At 41.8% G+C, this 19,947-nt stretch overlaps 1 protein-coding gene across 1 annotated transcript in view; it reads right to left on the bottom strand.

Annotated features, from left to right (window-relative positions):
* Positions 1-575: 575 nt before the first annotated feature.
* Positions 576-19,947, bottom strand: part of ARSJ (arylsulfatase family member J) — a 46,650-nt gene continuing 27,278 nt past the window's right edge. Inside the window, exon 3 of the mRNA XM_075090118.1 lies at positions 576-3,171. Coding sequence (XP_074946219.1) covers positions 1,770-3,171 — 1,402 coding nt within the window. The 3' untranslated portion in view covers positions 576-1,769. The remainder of the gene's footprint in view (positions 3,172-19,947) is intronic.

Raw genomic sequence — 19,947 nt, forward strand, 5'->3', positions numbered from 1 at the left:
AAGTTTTCGTTAATGACAGCTTTATTCTGCATTATAGCTGAAAATATGCCATTTACTAGGTTTTGGCAGTATATGTCTGCAATTAGTTTCTTTTCAAAAAAGGTCAGGGGGCGTTGGAGCATTGGACACGATTCAGATTTTAGTGTGCACTGATTTTACAAAAGTTTAATTTTTCACCTCTAATCCATTTATATAAATATGATTTCTGAGTCAAGTGAGACGTAGTTGAAAAGCGTGCTTATTTTCCATTTTACCAAAATATGTTACCGCTATTTAACAAATGACTCATAAATTTTACTTAATATAATTCATCTTGAAAATTATATGTGCATATGTATTGTATCAGTTATCACAGATCACCAAGAATATGCAGTCACTACACCCATTAGTCATCCATGCAGACACCTTGGAAAAGGGCAGAGAAGAAATTCTGTTTCAGAAGCAAAATGTCATAAAATCATCCCTGCACCAAAAATAATAGCAATAAAAAAAAAAAGCTTACTGGGTTCATTTAAAATAAACAAGGACAGAGTTGCTACCTTCGATGCAAAAAAGAGGCAGACTACTTTTATGAATGCCATAAAAATAAACTATTTTAATAGATACATAAATAAAAGGTTTAAAGTAGAATTTTCCCCCCAAACATAAAGATGGCCTAGCTTCTGTACAGAAACTGAACAATATTCACGTGACTACTAAATTAAATAATCACTTTGTTACATTCAAAGTAATTGGAGGCAAATACATAATGACATGAAGCACCTGAATCATTCTTCTTTCTCATCCTAGCAGTGTATACAGTATTTTCTTGTTTTACAGTACTCTGAGGATATGGATCTGTTAAATAAAACTCTGAGTGATAGAGTGGAAATAAAATTAAAAATCAAAGGGAAAAAAAAACCCCAAACAACCCTTGCACCCAAAGGGGTACCTTGCATCACCCAGTAATTAAAGTTTTAATGGATGAGGAAGAAGGATTGTGCTGTAAAATAAATTACGCCTTTTACATATTGTTGTATAGTTATCTTAAAGTGTTTACTTATTACATTCACTTTGGTGATGTGTTTTTGTCTATGCCTATAATAAATTATACACGGCGTGTGCTAGCTGTTCACGTGTGTTGAATAACAGCCTTCTGGTTTCTCTACAAATGGGGGGAGCTTAGCACATCTAGAAAATTTTAAAAGTATTTCTGATTTATGAGAAACAGACGAAGTCTAATTCAAAGCAGCTTTCCTCCTCTCATGCCTCCCTCCCCGGCACCTCTAAAAGGGTTACTCTGATGGTTTCGTCTTTTTGCTCTGTCGTATCAAAGAATGTCATAGGTCGGTGACTAATGCTTTCTGACCCACAGAGGTTCTCAGGTTTTGTTTTTCCTTTCTCTCTATGAATCACCTGTCGGTTTGAGAACACCTGCCATTAACATCTCCATACTCTCCAAATATTCCCAATAATTTAGGCAAGGGACCGCCATTTGTCCAGCAAAAACGAGCTGACTGAAATTAGGCGGTATCGCCGTTGTCATCTGGAATGTAGCTGTGATAGGTGAGCACCGTTCATCCCGTAGCGGGGAAAGGTTGTCACGTGGATGTTTACGTACGCTCAAGGCAGAGTGTTGAGATACCTTGTGCTGGTGGAATCAGAGAAAAAATGAAAAGATGACAACTTTCATCCATAGTGCAGAGCTAGCATTTCTAGTCTATTCTGTCAGAAGTTCAAAAAAGTTGGGCCAAGCTGACTTAGACCTGGCAAAAGAGCGTGCTCGGAGTCTATCCGCCAGCAAGACGTGAACGGCAATGTAACGACTGCGCTTTTTTCCGATTTGCCTTTTTCTTGTTCTTGTTCTTCTTTTGCTTATTCGCCCCTTTACTTTTATCTGATTTCTTTTTCTTTTCGTCCTCCTTAAACCACGGACCCCAGACCCCGCCATTCAGCTTCGGGTTACTCCGAGGGTCCTTAGGCGGGTATCGAACAGGAACCGCAGTCTTATTGAACTGTGAAAGCCGCCGCAACAACTGCTTCACTACATCTGGGTGCCTGGCAGAGAGGTCCACTCGTTCATACGGGTCAGCGGTTATGTTGAAAAGCCACACCGTTTTGCCAGCCGACCAGGAAACGCGTTCGTTGTGCCAGCGGTTGGGGCCCGCGTTACTGAAGGCCTGTGGAGGTACCCAGTCGCTATATCCCGGATTGCCCGTCAGTAGTTTCCAGTGATTCACTCTGATGGCAGATTGAATCGCAGTGTTCCAGATGCCATAGCCAGCTGCCCAGGACCCATTTTTGGCTTTGGTGTAAATGGGGTCGATGTTGTGTAAGATGTCTACCCGTGGAGAACGTCTGCCTTCGCTAATGGTTTCCCATATATCATAGCCATCCAGCTGGATATCTTCGTCGATCTGCCCTTCTGCCAGCGTGATCAAAGTGGGGAACCAGTCTGTGATGTGCACAAGCTCCTTACACACAGACCCTTTGTTTTTCAGGAGGGGGCTATGGACAAACCCAACAGCACGGATACCTCCTTCCCAATAGGTCCCTTTGCTTCCTCGGAGAGGCCAGTTACTTCCTCCGGCCATTGGCTGCCCACCGTTATCTGAAGAATATATGATAATGCTATTCTCATAGTAACCGTACTTCTTTAAAGCAAGGGTTACGTTGTTTATGGCTTCATCCAAACAAGCTAGCATCGCAGCGTATCTTCGCCTGTTAATGTTATTTATCGATCGATAATGTTCAAAATACCTGCCTGGTGCCTGAAGAGGCGAGTGAACGGCTTGGTAAGCAATATATAAGAATATAGGTTTCCCGGGGTTATGAGAAGCTAAGATTTGTTGCACTTTTTGCGTGTACATCTGCGTCGAGTAGATGCCATTGTCGTGATCCCAAGCTGCGTTGTCGTTCTCGTACAGGTCATAGCCGCATATCCCAGGGCTGTCACACTTGAAGTGAGTGTAATAGTCGCCGCTGCCTAAGAGCGAGCCGAAGAAAGTGTCGAATCCTCTCTGCGTGGGCATGCATTCTCTGCGATAAAACCCCAAGTGCCATTTGCCAACCATGTGCGTTGAATAACCAACCTCCTTCAGCTTCTGAGGTAGCGTGACGTTATCCAGAGGTAAGCAGTTGGGCTGGGTTGGCCGTATGATGGAGTGCTGAAGGCCGGTGTGTATCTGGTACCTGGAGGCAGGGAGGAGACAGGCATCAGGCGGTGGAGGGGAAAGAAACGCTCAGGCCCTTACGCGTGGACACCCATGCGCATAACTAACAGAAAATATTCCTGTGCGTGCAGCAATTTTGTCTGGAAATATTTTGAAGTGCATATGTCAAAAACTAATGAGGTCATACTACTAAATCCGCTGAAACAGGAGAACGGCATCTGTTTCATTTCACTAGTGTTTAAGAGCGGTTCCCCCACCTCCTTTGGCCGGTGGGTAACGATACTGAACAGGAAACGTGACACAGCAGCATCACACGCTTCTCTCCCGGCCGGCCTCGTTTTTAATGTTTTCATTTCCTTGTAGCTGTGAGCAATGTCAAAGGGTCTCAGAGGCAACGTGCTGCCTGCGAACCATTATTTGGGCATTACTATTTTAAAGCTAGCAGCAAAGCTCGCAGACCTTTGTGGTATCCCTCATGTGTAAGACAAACCCTAGAAAGCAGGACGATTGCATTGTGTTTTCTGAGCATGAACAATTACCACAGCACTGACTCGGGACCAGATCTCACGGCGTGAGCAATACTGAAAGCCCGACGGGCTGATTTCTGGTCATCCATCAGGCGATATGCATGTGGGCTATGACTTAGCGGAGGTATTGCTAACATTATAACAACTGAGTCAGTCGTCAGCACACACATGACGGGGCCTGGCTCTGCTCTCTCCTGGAACACCTACAGTCCCATACTCCGGCATTTATCTCCTGAGTAAGAGGCATAAGTAGGCATGGACAGTAAGTACCCTGGCCAAAACCCAAGGATGCGTATGCAGTTACAGTGAAAGAGGTTTATGAGCCAGCACCCAAAAGGAAGCGATAATTTCATCACTGGATCTCTTGTTCAGCAGTCATTTTCTGTCCTTGCCTAACCGTTCCATGAAACGTTTCGCTCCGTGAACTCAGCTAGACAAGATACCTATCTATAGAGGAGCACAGATATTTTGAGGTACTTTATTTTTCCTCCACAGAAAGCTTTCGCGTGTCCCTGTTTTAACAATGATTATAGAAAATTACGTGGATAAACACAATTTTTACAATCCCTCGTAATTTGCTAGTGGTAAACATATCTGCAGCATATAAATATGCTGGACTTTGAGCATGTAACAGCAGTATATTTAAAGGATAGGGTAATAAATTCTGCAGTGCAGCACAGGCTATGTGTAAAAAATACATATGGCCTCCATGTGATTAGAAAATGAATTCAGCATGGGCAGTAGTAAGTATCAAAAATCAAGGACAAATCCGTTTATATCAGTTTGACACTAAGAAATAAAACTTAATGGCACATTGTAAACCAAAGACGACTGCTCCCTAAGTGTGGGAATAGGTTAAATTCTCAGTCATGAATAGGACCGCTAGGTCCACCAGTACTGGGAATCTTCCCCCAAAACACTTTTTTATTATTTTGTGTAGTAGGAGTTGGGACTTCCTGACACATTCTGCTGGTATTGCCAATCTGATGGGCCTCCTGAGCGATCTAGAAAATTAAAAACATTAGGCTTTGCCTGTCCATAAATAACTTAAACTCTGCTTTTATATGATGTCTTCCTGGCCAAGATCTTAGAAGGCACCATGGATGTCTTTAATGCCTGCCAATCCGTAATAATTGTGTAACTCCCATTTTAGTCTTGAACTTATTTCCACAGAACCAGAAGCTCTCGTCTAACTAATTTATTGCAGAAGCTTTGGGTGTTGCGCTCCTCTGCTCTAAGCTAGCCTGTACTCAGTACACTGCAGCGCTGCTGCTTTTCTTTGTCTCTCTGGCCCTTTTTTGGAGCACTGTTTCTGTTACCAGTTTGTGGAGCTGGAGCCCTGCCATCCAATTGTCCCCAAACTCTTAAGCTGGTGCTGGCACAGGAGGTACTGCAGCAGTCAAAGAAGACTCTCAAATTTACGGGTTTCTGGGATCTACACTTTGCTTTTTTTAAAAGAACGTCATGCACACACAAACACCCACATCCCTCCCGTGGCTCAAGTGCAGTATTGTTCTCCTTTCAAACCAGGTAAAGTTCAATGAGGAAACCACGCTGAGCAATGGCAGCGCCCCGTGCCTCAGTTCGCTCCATCTCAGGGTCCTCAGGGAACTATGTTCACAAGACATTTCATTTCCTTCCCCTTGTCTTTCCTCCGCCTTGTTAAACTCTTTCAGTAAATTCCCCTTATTGGATCCAACCGAAAAAGTCCTTGCCCCCACCCTGCTGTTTCAGTAAATAGCCTCTGCTTTCTTAAGCCTTGACAGCCTCTATCTTGAGATCAACCCCCAATCCCAGCTGCACAGTTTCTCCCCATAAGCTAATTTTGCTGGAAGTCAGAATTTTCTCTAAAGCGGCGTTGTTGTAACAGAGATCCTTCCACCCTTCTCCTCGACACAGAAGCTGAGCCTGGGGGGGAACGGGCAACATAATCTGCGACATGTTGCAAACCAGTCTGCCTCTTGAGAGAGCCTACACAGAAAGTATGGTATTCGTACGAAGTTAGTTCTCATAAAGAAGTCATAAACAACACGCAGATTCCCCAGCTAGGGCTTTTCAGCCAAGCATGAAATACCTACACTGTTAACCTGACACATACCGAACCAAAAAATATCAAGATTTAGCCTCAGTTATACTTAATTCTTCTCAGGAAAATATCTGGCACACGGCAATGCATCCGATTTCAGCAGCCCCCTCAGTAAGTTATTCAATACGCTGGCTGCAACGCACATAGAGCAGCCCTGCTGCAGTTCTCTGCTGCTGTCCTTTTTCATGAGATTTTGCTGTGTTTCCCATATGTACGTGTATGCTATTTATGGCATAGCTATGCTTCTGAATATATATATAAGCACACCGACAAGTAGATAGTCGGTTTTATAGTCAAATATGTAAAAAGGGATCTGCAAAATAATCAATTTTTACTTAAAATATGTCAACTGTAGAAGCGTTTCCAACAAATATCAACTTCTAGTTACCAGGATATTCTTCACTGTTATGAAAATGGTCAGGATTTGCTCACTTTCCTGTGCCACATGCCTTCCTAATTGATCTATTATGTGCCAATATTACTTATTCAGTGAAAGTATTTTGTTTTCAAAGGACTTGCAGACCATTTGTGGGAGAACAAAGTAATTGGAGCAAAAGACAGTGATTATATGGAAGTAAATGGCATTACTAACAATAGGAAAAGTGTCTCAACATTGAAGTTTTGAAACTGTATTTAGTGCAAGAGAAGAAAAAAACGAACAAGGCAAAACAGAAAGGAAACAAGAGGCAGATGCTGATTTTGGGGGCGTTCGCTAGAAGATAAACGCACGAGCTCACTAACTGCCGTGAAATGCCTGTGAAATACATTCTATAGATTTCTTCGCCTTCTCCCACAAGATTAGCTAATTCTTTAGAATAAATTGGTTGAATTTAATCCCAAACGCAGGAAGCAAGTTATGATCATGAATAGTCTGGAATTCATTATGATAATTACAACACTAGTAACCAGTTAAATGGAAGCAAACGCAGACAGGCCACAGAAGCTAACTTCTTAGTTTTTTAGGCTTTGACCTTTGTGGACAGTGTTTACATAAAGGTAATAGACTGATAATATTCAGTATAAAGTATAAGGGTTCCAAACTAGTGAATACTTCCTATGTACTACGCTCTCTCCCTGCCCCTCCAAGTTTCTAGATCATGGATGTCTCTATCAGATACCTGATATTTGAAATTTGCAGGACAAGGAACTAAGTAAAGTTTATGTGCAATGTTCAGCTAATCATATGCGTACCGAAAATTAATTTACCCGCGCTACATGGGTATGGCTCTTCTTTGTGCATTTTGTACTCTTGTTTCTATTTTCCTAGAGAGGAAGTCGTTCCGATGTTTTCAGTAAAAACACTGTGATACGTGTTCCAGCTAAGGCAGCTGTTTAATGCTGGTTGACTGTTACACCGCTTTGTTTACTTGTTTGTAGTGGAAACTTTAAAGCAATGGACTCCCAGTGGGAGTATCTTAATGGCCTCAGGGTCCTTTGCTTCTTGGATGCTGAGAGAAATATTTCAGAGGTTTCTTAACATAAATAAATAAATAAATAAATCGACACAGAAATCCTCCATCCTGACTTTGAGCTCGTGAAACTGCTTTCCGACATGATTCCCCCTCCTGTTTTAATCTAGAAAGACACAAAGCTAAGCCAGTGGCTTTCGCATTACTCCTAACTTCAGTCTCAAGATGCAGAGACCATTCAGTTGTTAAAGGTCAACTGTACACTCAAGCGCCAGGGTCTGTGTGGATGTCAGTCACCACGGGAACACTAGAGTCAGTTTGACCTGAGCTTGAGGAACGCATTAACATTTGGAGGCTTAATTTCCCCCTTCTTATGTCCTTAGTAAAGCCAAATTCGTTTCCCAGCTCTCATCTGGAGAGCAAACCAAAGTAGAGAAGTGGATCAATGACAGTAATCTCTGCACATTTTCACTACTGCTCCCCTGGAGCAGAGAGCAAGACTTAAGGTCTGTGTAGTAGAAGAGATTCTCCTGGCACGCCTCACGTCCCATGGTGCTTATGCAGTCTTAACCTTAAGTAGGCCAAACCAGTTTTCCTTAAGAAAAGATTTCCCTAAGGAGTTTCCTATGAAGTGTTTTCCCCCTTAACTTCAGGGTGGGTTCTCCACTGAGAAGGAAGCTGGGATGTTTCTAATTTTGTAATGTGCATGTACAAAACTATTGATTTTAAGCTTTCATAATTTTCAAATACTGCAGTAATTGTCTTCAAACGGAGATTCTTTTAACGCTCACTGAAGATTAACAAAGAAGCACAGTTTGATGTTTCTAATTTCAGGAACTTCTGCTAGCACAGTTCTAGTTAGTATGAGTGGAAAATGTATTTTTATCATGCTTGCATAGCTCAGGACATATCAAAAATTTTTTCTCAATTTTTAAAATAATACACCCTAGCCTAGGATTTAGAAAAGAATATTTTAAATAAAACCCCCCATAATCTGCCAGAAGGAGTACCAAACAGATCGACAGCACTGAGGTATGCATGCTGCATTGATTAAAGGGATCATTATCGATGAGTGTGCATTTCCTTGTTAAAAACAATGAAATACAGCAAGTAGATAGCAGTCTATAAAGTAGGCTTAGGGACTGCTAAGGAACAGCCTTTGACATCTTACCTGGAACTGTTTGTATAACACAACAGCTAGAAATATAGCTATTCCAGGTAAGTAAAGAATATAAAAATGGGTGACAATTTTTGCTTGGAGGTTCCCAGTCCTCAGGGGTCTGAGTTAGTGGGGAAAAAAAACCCCACAACATCCCCACTTACCTCCAGCAAATCATTAGAAGCTGGACTCAATGACCAGTAAGAGAAAATAGATACAACAGACTTCTTTAGAGCAGACTGAGGCTTTAACGTGGAGTCCAAGCACTCTAATAATTTGAAAAAGCTGTTGCTTTGGGCAGGTATGTTTAGTCTTATTTACCTCGAAGTTGTTTTGAGCTCTGTAAGATGCTTGCGAGGGAAGCGGAAGCTGTCTGGAAGCTCTTCTGCTTTCAGCCCTCCAAACAGGCTGGTGAAGAGCGTGGCAGAGAGATGCAAAGTTCCTGATCAGGCATGAGCCAACATGAAAGAATCACACAAAAGTGATTTCGCATCAGAAATACTTGCCATAAAAACTAAATGTTTTATGCTGAATCTGCTAAGGTTTTAAAACTAAAATCAGAGAGTAAAGCTGGAAAGGGGGCAGGTTGATACAGGAGACACTGGGGCAGAGAGATAGAGCTAAGCTGATTTAAATGAGATGCAAATAAACCTATCACAGCCTGACATGAATTGGTGCAAAGCAGTCAGCGAGTATCAATTCGCAGTCCCTTCAGACTGATGGCAACGAAAGCCGTAGCCTGTAGCCACAGTGCTGCTTTCTCATTCTGTATTAAGAACATTTACTGATAAGCAAAACGTTTTCTGAATTTTCACGTCTTTTTTTATTTCCAGTCTTTTCCTAACTTAGACGCGGACGACAAGTCTTGCCTTTGCTAATTTCCACGTACCATGCTCAGAGGAGAGCAAAAGCAGGCAGTAGGCATCTCACCATTTGTTACCACAGCAAGTTTGAATATCTCTTCTAGGCAAGACCAGGTTAGCTAAACTCTGTCAATCATGTTTCTTCAGTATTGATGGTCTATGGCAACCCTGTACTAGTGCACGTGATACGTGTTCTAAATGCTAGCATAAAAGTTTGGGTTTGCATGTAGTATAGGCTTCAAAGAAACCATCCTAAGGAGCCTTGAGCCTATACTATGTGAGTTACTCTTCCAAAAACAGCAGCCATGCAGCAGCATGGGAGAAAGTGGATTTTTCTGCCCTAAGTTCCAGATACTTGGTTCCAAAGTAAAGTTACAGCTAAGTCTTCAGTTCAACATAGAGTTTAAATAAGAATGTGATTTCAGCCAGGTAGTTGGCTGAAACAGGACCAAAGTAAGCAGTCAAAGTTTGTGCCATGAACACGAGTGATAGTATAGGTATGGAAATAACTCTCAAGTCAGCTGTGCAGTGTCTTGTCCTGGTTTAAATTCTGAACAACACTAAGGAGTGAAGGAAACGCCTTCTACATTAGATCATGATCTGCCACAAAACATACCCTTTTTCCTGAACTATATAAATTAAGGGTAGAAAGGACGTATTGGCTTACGCTCCCTATTTTTCTACCTGCTTAAGATTGCGGGGAAGATATTCCGCGCATCTACAATATTGTCGCAGTGGTTTGAATTAGACAGGAAATATTTTTATTGATAGGTGCAAATGGTACTCTAGCTAGGGAGTTACTTCTCTGAGGTGGTGGGTGCCTGACTTACAGAAGAAAATCTCCTTTCTAGGAAAGAGAGGAGCAAAGATTTATTACCAGAGTATGGAGGCAGTACTTCACTGGGAGATGAGTTATGGCTGGAGGGTTCAAATGAGCTCTGCTGCAGCAAATGACATGCAGAATACTGTGCCACACAGCCAGACCCACGCTGCTGAATTTTTTTCAGGAATCTGAGGGAGGCAGAGACTGTCCTTTTTCTGAAGTAGGCATGACCCCTTTGGTCCCCACAGTCCTGGTCCCCAACTATTCAATGGACCGAACGCACACTGGGCTGAGACCTGGGGGCATGTCGTTGCCTCAGGTTTCCTGCTTTCCTTGGGAAAGAAACAGAGGCATACGGGAAGGGAAGCCCGAGTGAATCTGAACAGGCCCCTCGGAACATTTTCTCTGCTCAAGTCTTCTGTCAACGTTAAATAAATGCCAGAAGATAACTCTATGAATCTTCCATTTAACCATTTTTATCTTCTAGCTTATAACTTCCAGATTTTGGGCAGGGGGAGGAGCATCTTATGAATGTAGATGGATCAGAGAAGCAAATGCAACTTTAAAGACTAAATGTGATCTAAACCTTTACAGACTTTCACTGCGTCAGCCCACATAAAAGGAACTGATTTTTTCACATGCAGACATACGCACATTCATTTCATCTTCATATGTATTCCTTGAATTTTTATGTGCTTATAAATCAGAGCAGTAAAATATCCATTTCTAAACCAAGTATTTACACAAAAAGTCTAACTCAAATTATTTACTGTTTTATAATTCTGGCAGTGCTACTGCAAACATTTCACTTGAAAGATTCTGAATCTTGCCCTACTTCCAAGATTTTGGGGGTGGGGGTGGTGGTGGGTTTTTCTGTGTGTTTTTAAAACAGCTAAGGCTCTTCCATCAAATACAGGAAAATAAATTTTAAAAAGGAGCGATTTATTTGTGGACTGTTACAGTTTTGTTCCAATTACGTTTTTCCAAGGACCTACAGTGAGTCGAAGTATCCTTGTTTAACCAAACGCCATTTGGATTTCGATGCACTCAACCTCAAAATCACGTGGAAATTCTGATCTCATGCACAAGCCCTGACATTTGGTCACTTGAGTAATGTCCTTACACCATTATATCGCTTATACCGCGAGTGTATTTTTACCTGCCGGCGCCTAGAAATGCCATCACATTAACAAGATTAAACATTTATCAATAGCAAGAACCAGAGGGACTTCCAGTGAACTCCTTGTGCTGGTTCAGAAGCCCCGGTGCAGTGACGGACCCTGCTGCTCCAAAGCTGGAGGACCACACCAGAAAATATTGTTCTTTGCGGCTCTATATTCTCACCAATTTTGCATCCCAAGGACAGGCACCAGCTCCACTCGCTTTTAACTTCCCAATCCCTGCTGACGCAACTGGCACCCCAGCAGCGAGGCAGAGCTGGGTGAACAGCGGGAAAGAAACGGTTTGTCTCTGGAGTTGCTGGCTTTAAAGGGAAAAAAGCTGACTGTGGAACCAAGCTGGGAGAGAAAAGAAACAGAAACCGTTATCTGTGTTTCCTCGGGGTTGCTCTCCCTGGTTGCATGGGGCGGTTAGCACAGGGAAACGTAAAAGTCATATCATGAAACTCAAGCAGAAGCTTCAACTTCAAATCATCCCACAGATTAAGCTGCAATTAGTATTTTCATAGATTAATTCCAATTTTTTACAAAACAGTATTAAACTGGCCACGTATCTGCCACTAACCCTTCCTGTCACTGAGACAATTTCTCTGCTCAAAGGGGAGGACAAAAAGGATAAAGGAGAATGTGGGAGTCGGCAGCAGCTGGAGTGCATATGCGTATATGCAGCTATTGTTTTCTTCGCTCCGAGTTTGCCGCAGCTGTGGAAACAGAGCACAGCGTTCCCAACTTTATCACTGAATGTTATTCATTTAGAAAAAAGGGGGAAATATGTGCGATTGCATAATCGGCGCTCTCGGTTTCATGTCTACATGTGAGCGACATGAAAAGCGAACCATTTGACTGAATGCTTTGCATGCCAACCACAAATCCAGACATTGCCACCAGATTCTGGGCTCTCAGCAAAAATAGATCCCATTGGAAATTCCACCTAATCAACACGTTACGAGGAACAGAAGTGCACTGCTGTGAGTTCAGGAGCATACTGGAGCTACCCTGGCAAGAAGGGAAGCTCACATAAACAGACTCTCCCTGCATATTTCTCTGAAGTCAAGGCAAGCAAATGGCACAGGAAAACCAATTCATTAGTAAAAGACGAATTTTTTAGTCCCTCTTCCATCGTTTTTACAGGAGGAAAAACAGAGAAAATGAGATAAATGGAGTCTGAAGGCCATAAACTGGCATGCAGAAGAATTCTGCTCCCCTTGGGTCCTTCAAAACCTGCTCTGCAGACCCTGTTGCAAGCACTGCGTGAGGCTGGAGCAAGACCAGCGTCTCCGAACGGGGACACGGCACATACCGGTTTGTAAAGGTTTTTCTCTGTGCTACGGCACGTAACTCCTGAGCACTGAAAGTGTGTCCAAGTGGCCTTCATCTTAACCTGTGTGTTCACTGCGGTGCTGGAGAGAATACCATCTCAGATACTATTAATATCCTGGCTTAGTCGTTCTTACACATAGGGTAGATTTCAGCATGTTTCATTGAAGGGTTTCGCCTAAAAGAACGCATGAACTGGGAACAACACAGGCATTTTTACATGACCAGAAAAAAAACCCACCTGCCATATGCACGTGTCAAATATTTTTCAGCTAAAAATCTCAAGGTGGAAACTCATAATTCTGTGACTGTTTTGGAAAATCAGTTCATCTTTATATAAGAATTTTTTCAGTGAATGTACTTAAGGGATGTGAAAGATATTCATTATATGGTTGCCTTTCATAAGAAGACATCTTTCATAAAAATGACATGCTTGATAGCAGTCCTTAAGGTAGCAGCCAAACAGTTATTTTCTTACCTTACACTTTAATTAAAGTACCCATTTTGACCATTTATTGCTATTTCTGAATTAATATTGCCCTTATGTATTATTCATATGTCCAGTACTTAGAATCTATATCCATCTAAACACTCTAAAATGACCTTGAATTGACAGCAAGGATGACTGAGGACAGAACGACATATAGGTTGACAACTACCATATCATGGTTTTATATGATATCATTTGAGAGAGCTAATTGCTTTATAATTAAAGAACATTATGACATTGAAAAAAAGTCAGGATTATTCGGAGCTTCAGAGACATCTCACGCGTTTTAGATACCTTCACACAACATCCAAACTTCGTGAGAGCTATAATTTTCTATTAACCATTGAACAACTGCATAAACTACCATTTCTGAGCGTGACATTGAAGAATGTTGAGGTTTAATCGCTTTATTGAGCTGAACTGTATCGTAGGCCATTAAATTTCTTTTGAAACCTTAGATTAGTCTTTGAGACTCCAATTTAAAACTAGAGATAAATTATTATTGAGGGTACGTTAATCAAGTGGTAATGGCCACAATCTCTCCTTAGTATTTATAATGTTCCTATTACCCCGCTCTATGATATGTCTCAAGCTCAAGTGTCTCAAAGAACCTATTACAGGAAAAAGAGAACAGATTCTAGCCCCCTTAATCAATATGTAGCTACTTAAATAGGAGGATCAATTCCATCAATTTCAATTGAATACTCTTTTAGATAAATTTTTGCTTAGTGTCATCAAAATGTCAAAATAAGTCCCTGAATTAACACGCGAAACCCCTTTTCCAGCATAGAGATTCATTGTGAATGCTGATTAATTAAGAAATATTCTTGGACGATTATTTCTGTTTCATCTCAACTTTGCTATTCTGTTTGTTCTGCTTAGTGCAGTCTATCATATAACGCTACTGCAAAACATGTACATTTGCATCAAAAGGAAGTTATCATCTCTTCCTTCATCTCCTATGTACTGCACAGCAATTCAACGTAGCAGGATATCCACCTAGAGCAACGTGATATAGCTGAGCGTTTATGTTTAAAGCTTAATCGCACATTTCTAGACACCCGTCATTGATACTGCTGACACATCAGTTGCATATTAAATGATGAACTGCTACTGAAAACTGAAAGAGTGAGAGCATGCAATCCACTTAATCCACTTAAGCAACACAACTTTAAGTTTGACACAGACCGCGATGCCCACCCAGACACCTCTGTTTAAGACCTTTAACACCAGCATTCTTGTCAGCAAGATAATGATGCCTTACGCTCTTGTCCCTACAGGTCACCTGGGAGAGACACATGCCAGAAATCGCCTCACGCCACTCCAGGACGTCTGCCAGAACTGAAGTTAATTTTCTGAGAAAAGCTACAGCCCTGATAATATGAAGAACAGCTTTATCTGGCTTGAAGAAAAATATGCATTTTGACTTTTCAACAACACAGTTTCCTGGGCTGACATTTACTGGCAACAGCAGTGGCACTGGATCATTAGTAAAAGGAATAACCTTGGCTTGAAACAGAGGGCAGGGAGCCAAGAGGCACGCTTTCTTCTGGGTTCTGCATAGTTTTTACCCTGAGCATTGCAAATGACCTCTAATTCTTTTGTCCTTCTGACGCTTTCATCTCAGTTTCTTAGACTTCTGTGTTTCTCCTCCCTTTAGCAGGGATGGCACTATGCCCCTTGCACAACGCAGCTAACTCTCAAACCAGGCTTTTTTACTCTTCTGATAAAAAACATTGGCAGGATGCAAAGGAGCCTCAGTCTGATGCTAAAACCAGTTTGTAACTTTGTTAAAACACAGCATTTACAAGCACCTACTTATTTACAGAGATTACAGGTAGTTCTGTCACATATTGCTGGCTACCGAACTAGATCCTGCTTCCTCATTAAATTCAGGCTGTTGTCAATGCTACTGGATTTTCTTTCCTACTTCCCGATTCACTTGAGAAATATTGGATTAAAATCCATTTTTCAGACCACAGCATGCGAGTCCATTTTTGATTAAGACAATGGCTGGTGTTGCCGGCACTGTGTGCCGTTCCCAAAGAAATAATGTATTAAGATGATGAAGTATTTTATTAACCTGGGTCCCAGATGAAAGGTTCCTGATTGACGCATGGGGAAATGAAACATCTTTGTTTAGTCACAGGGGAGATTCAACATGGAAATGAAAAGCTTTTGCTGGTGCGATCTGAGTGGATGTCGACGCAGGTGTGCTTTTGTAGCGAAGGAAGGAAGGAAGGAGCGGGGAGCAGTGTTTCAGGGCTGTCAGTCGTTTATGTGACAATTTTTAACGAACACATCAGAGATATGACATACATAATAGGCATAAAAAGGAAAGTAAAACGTCTGTATTCAAAGCACGATGCCTTTCTTACTTCGGGGATTTTCAAATTTCTGGAAAGCAATAAAAGTGTGAAGACAAATTGAACTCTTCTCCCACGTACTCTCAACCGTCATGGTCATCGGTTTCTTTCTCCCTTAAAAGCTCCATATGTTGGAACTGAAACGGAACTAAACAACTTCAGCAGGTACCATGTCCAGCTCACTGCTGGACTGCTGCCCATCCCTTGTAACAGGAGGAAATACTAAAACGCCCCTGAGATTCAGCTCCCACAGCTGCCTCCGATCGTGACGAGGCAGCGTAACACCCGGAGCCTGGTACTTCATAGGGCTGTTCTCTGCTTCTGTGCCAAACACGTTCGAGTTGCTATCTTGGCACTCTGTCCAAATTAGGCAAAGGCTAGGAAAAATATACGGCTGCTATGCTGAGCAGGAGGGCATTGAAATCAGAAAGCTCTCTGTTTTGGTGATTAATGGCAGCCCACATGCTTGATGGTTGCAAGATGCCAGGGCATGGGGCACTATGAAACTCCCCCCTACCATCCTGCTACACTTTTCCCTTCCCTTCAGTCTCCTACACCATGGAAGAGAACAAACTAGAGTTATAATAAGGGATGGAGGTTAACAGCACGCCTGTTTCTAGGCCTCCATGCAATTGAGTAATGAAGTGATTTGGAGAAACGCTTCTTTATTTCCCTCCTAAAACCGGCTTAGCAAAACAAGTAGTGCTATCTTGGATGTCAGCACTGCACTCTAATCCTTTCTAGCGATCGGTAATTTCTCATTTATGCCGCTCCTCAGTCACATCTTGCTTTACTGTTTGCACTGTGGGAGCGTCCAAAAGCCTGACGGAAACTGAGGCCGCAGAGCAACAGGCCTGGAAATAAAATGGAGTATAGGACAGGGGGTGAATGGAAACAGGTGCCTAGTCGTTGTTAGTCCCACAGAAATCTAGAAACCACGTCTCCTACGCATATAGCAATTATGTCTAAAACCAGACAAAGCATACATAAAATATTTGCTATAAAATGTTAATATATTAATGAAACCGTGCCTTGTTTAAGATGTTAGTAAGTGATTTTGATCCCAGACAAAATACCCCAAGAATGACTCATGTAACGGAGTGAGTTGGATAAGCATAAGTGAGGTGTAAATCAGACAGACACAAAGTTTTGGCAGTGTGCATTCAATATATTAAACAATTAAATCTAAGTATATTCATGAAACCTAAGCATCCATGCCATCAACGTTGTACACCTGCCTTCTGTGGGGCTTTTACCCCACTACCCGAAAACATTTGTTTAGTAGAGTGATATTAGCATCACATACCCTGTGGTAAGTTATTTAAGGACAGATACCCTCCTGAAAACGTCGATCGCTCACATTGAGGTAGGAGGTATATTATTCTGTATCTGTAATAGTCTATACTACGCTATAGAAGAACTTCAAGACAGAGAGTAACTTGGCAGGGGTGGATGGGATTTATCACCCTGATTCAGACACCAAAACTAAGGATGAAGTTCCCGCTGGCTTCACAGGGCCCTTGTTCAGACCTCTTATTTTGGTCCTTTGGACCTAGCTGCCCTTTCCACACTCTAAGGCACTCAAATGGGTCACTACCAGATGGACACTTGATAGTAACCCGTTTTGTTCTACAGTCAAACCGAAGGATGCTCATACATTCATATTTCTCTCGTTCAGCTGTATGCTGTTCTTATTGGGTTCACTACATCCCTGTATATTATACAGAAAGAATGAGCATAAATTATGGTGTCGCGTTACTCACTGCATATATTGCCTTAGCCTGTGAATTTCCATCACTACCTTCAACAGTTGAAAGACAAAATCAACATAATATTGTAAATTAAAAAAAAAATTAAGAAAAACTGAAATAATTTAAATTGTGATCGTTTAGAATGTGAGGGATTTAGTTTTTCAAAGATTTCTTTTGGAGCTGTGAGAAATAAAACACTCTTTTAAAAACTAAAAATAAAAATAAGACGTAAAGATTCTTTGAGAAATATTACTTGTTAAGGAGAAAGGGAAACACATTTATCAGAGTGTTTGTTTTATTAAATAGCCATAGAGCTCTGACTTGGGAAGATCCCTTTGTATGGACAGACCTTCCACACCTGTTTAAATTCCTTAGAGGTAGAAGAGCTTTCTCGAACGGGATGGATTTAAACAACCGCCTGTTCTTGAGCTGATGCTTTAACGCACTTCCAGCCTTTGCAACATCACAAGAATTGTAGAAACCACTCTATAAATGTTTTTACAGCTAAGACACAAATAGGTGCCTAATGGGATTCTCAGAAACATCTCCCTAAATCTCCATGACATCAATACAAGTTACTGCAACTAAAAAAAGACCACTGATTCCTGCTCTGCGTTATTAAGCTCTGTCGTGGTTTAACAAGGCAGGCAGCTAAACACCACATAGCTGTCCACTCACTGCCTCCTCTCAGGGCGACGGGGGAGAGAACTGGGGGGAAAAAGTAGGATTCATGGGTTGAGATAAAGACATTTTAATAGGCAGAAAAGAAAGGGAAAACAATAATAATTATTAGGAAAGAATATAGAAAGCAAGTGATGCATGATGCAATTGCTCACGTCCACGAACCAATGCCCCACCAGTTCCCAAGCAGCGGCCCCCCCAGCCAGCTTTCCCCTAGTTTATACACTGAGCATGAAGTTGTATGGCATGGAATATCCCTCTGGCCAGTTGGGGTCAGCTGTCCCGGCTGTGTCCCCTCCCGGCTTCTTGTGCATCTCCAACCCTCTCAGCTGGCAGAGCATGAGAAGCTGCAAAGTCCTTGGCTAGTGTCAGCACTACTTAGCAACAACTAAAACATCAGTGTGTTACCAACATTATTCTCATACTAAATCCGAAAACACAGCACTGCCCCAGCTACTGGGAGGAAAATTAACTCTGTCCCAGCCGAAAACAGGACAAGCTTCCTTTAAAAAAAAACCTGGTCCTTCAAGATCTTTTGGTAACCCGTGCACTCTTGCCAGGGCAACTGAATTTGTTAAGGTGGCTATAAACTTGTGTTAACCTGTGTGTGCATGGGGAGGTCTAATATGACATCTACGCCCTTAGAGTAGCGTGGCAGCTTTTTTATTACGAGAAAATAAGTACAGTGTCCAAAATGCTTATTTTGACAAAGGAGACCAGTAAATTGTTCTCTGTTTTGACTTGTAATCTTGCCCCAGGAGAACTGTATATCATATAAGTAAATACATGAATGACGTCGGCATCCCCCCCGTTTTTCTTTTGCAAAAGGGAAATTAAAAGGGCATGCTCTGTTTTCTCAGAGGTTCCAAACCAAAATTACCATCATCACAGAAAAAGCAGCTCCTACACATTTGACCTTCAACCTCAGGGTTTCTTGCGAGAGCCAAGAATTTGTTGAAAAAGATGACAGAAGGACCATAACCCGTCGCTCCTTTTCAAGCACAATTAACTACAAGGAACATTACTCAATCAGTGGCAAAGAACTTGTGGCTCCCAAATCACTTGTGTCCTTTCAAGGTTGTGAAATTATGGATTTCAGTGGTTTATAATCATGGCAAAAAATGTCAAAAATAACAGAATGCTGCAATGCCAAACAAACAAAGCATCATCATTTAGAGGTTGTTCTTGATATTTTCAACATTCACCTCCGCACGGGGAGAGCAACACGGGAATTGTGGGGATTGTAAAAGGAAAAGAGGTAAGGAGAAGAAAGAATAATCAGGCGTGCTTCGTATCTGTCATGAATGAGACGACAAAAATCTTTCTTTCCTCTTCAGGAGCCAAGAGAGTTCAAGGAAGAGAAAATCAGCACAACTGAACGCACGCACAGTAATTTGCTGACATCGTATAGTATTGTCTGCATTATGACTGTACAATACCACACAGAGCTGATGAGTTGTGACAATACCACAGAGCTATCTTCACTGGAAAGAACGTGAAGATGTTAATAAAACCGCCAAATATCAGAATAACACATCTGTTCAGTTTTGTTTGTACAAGACTTTTCCATTCACTGAACAAATCTGTCTTCTCTGTAGCTCCAGTGGGTCACGTAGGAGGGAAGCAGCCCAGAAGATGCTGTAAACCCTTCAGGGAGCTGTCAGCTAACTCAGTAACAAAATTCTTACTTATATTCTCCCATTAGTAATAACAATATAGAACTCATTTACACAGCTTTTCCTTTCCAGTCTCAAAGCGTCCCACAGAACAGGTAGATCAACATCCCTATTTTAAATATAGGCACTCCGAGATAGGGAAAAATGAAGCATCTAACAGAAGTAACCCAGCACCACAGGCATAACTGTAGAAAGAGCCCTGGTCTTCCCAGTCTCAGCCTGGGGCTCCACAGTGGCATAAGAAAAGTCCGCGATCAGGTTCAGTGCCCCAGAGACGGAAAAAAAAAAAGAGCTCTGAAAAAGGCAGCCTCACACAAGGACAGGTTAGAAAAGCAAGAACCTAGCTGCATGCATGACACTAACCCATTTTCAGTTACAAACTGGATCAAGTTTGTGTCTTGACAACTTTCTCTACAGAATTTTATCCATCTACATTAACCAAACCTGAAACTTCCTGTACTGCGTTTCC

The sequence above is a fragment of the Phalacrocorax aristotelis genome, chromosome 4, assembly GCF_949628215.1.
Source record: "Phalacrocorax aristotelis chromosome 4, bGulAri2.1, whole genome shotgun sequence".
NCBI classification, from domain to species: domain Eukaryota; kingdom Metazoa; phylum Chordata; class Aves; order Suliformes; family Phalacrocoracidae; genus Phalacrocorax; species Phalacrocorax aristotelis.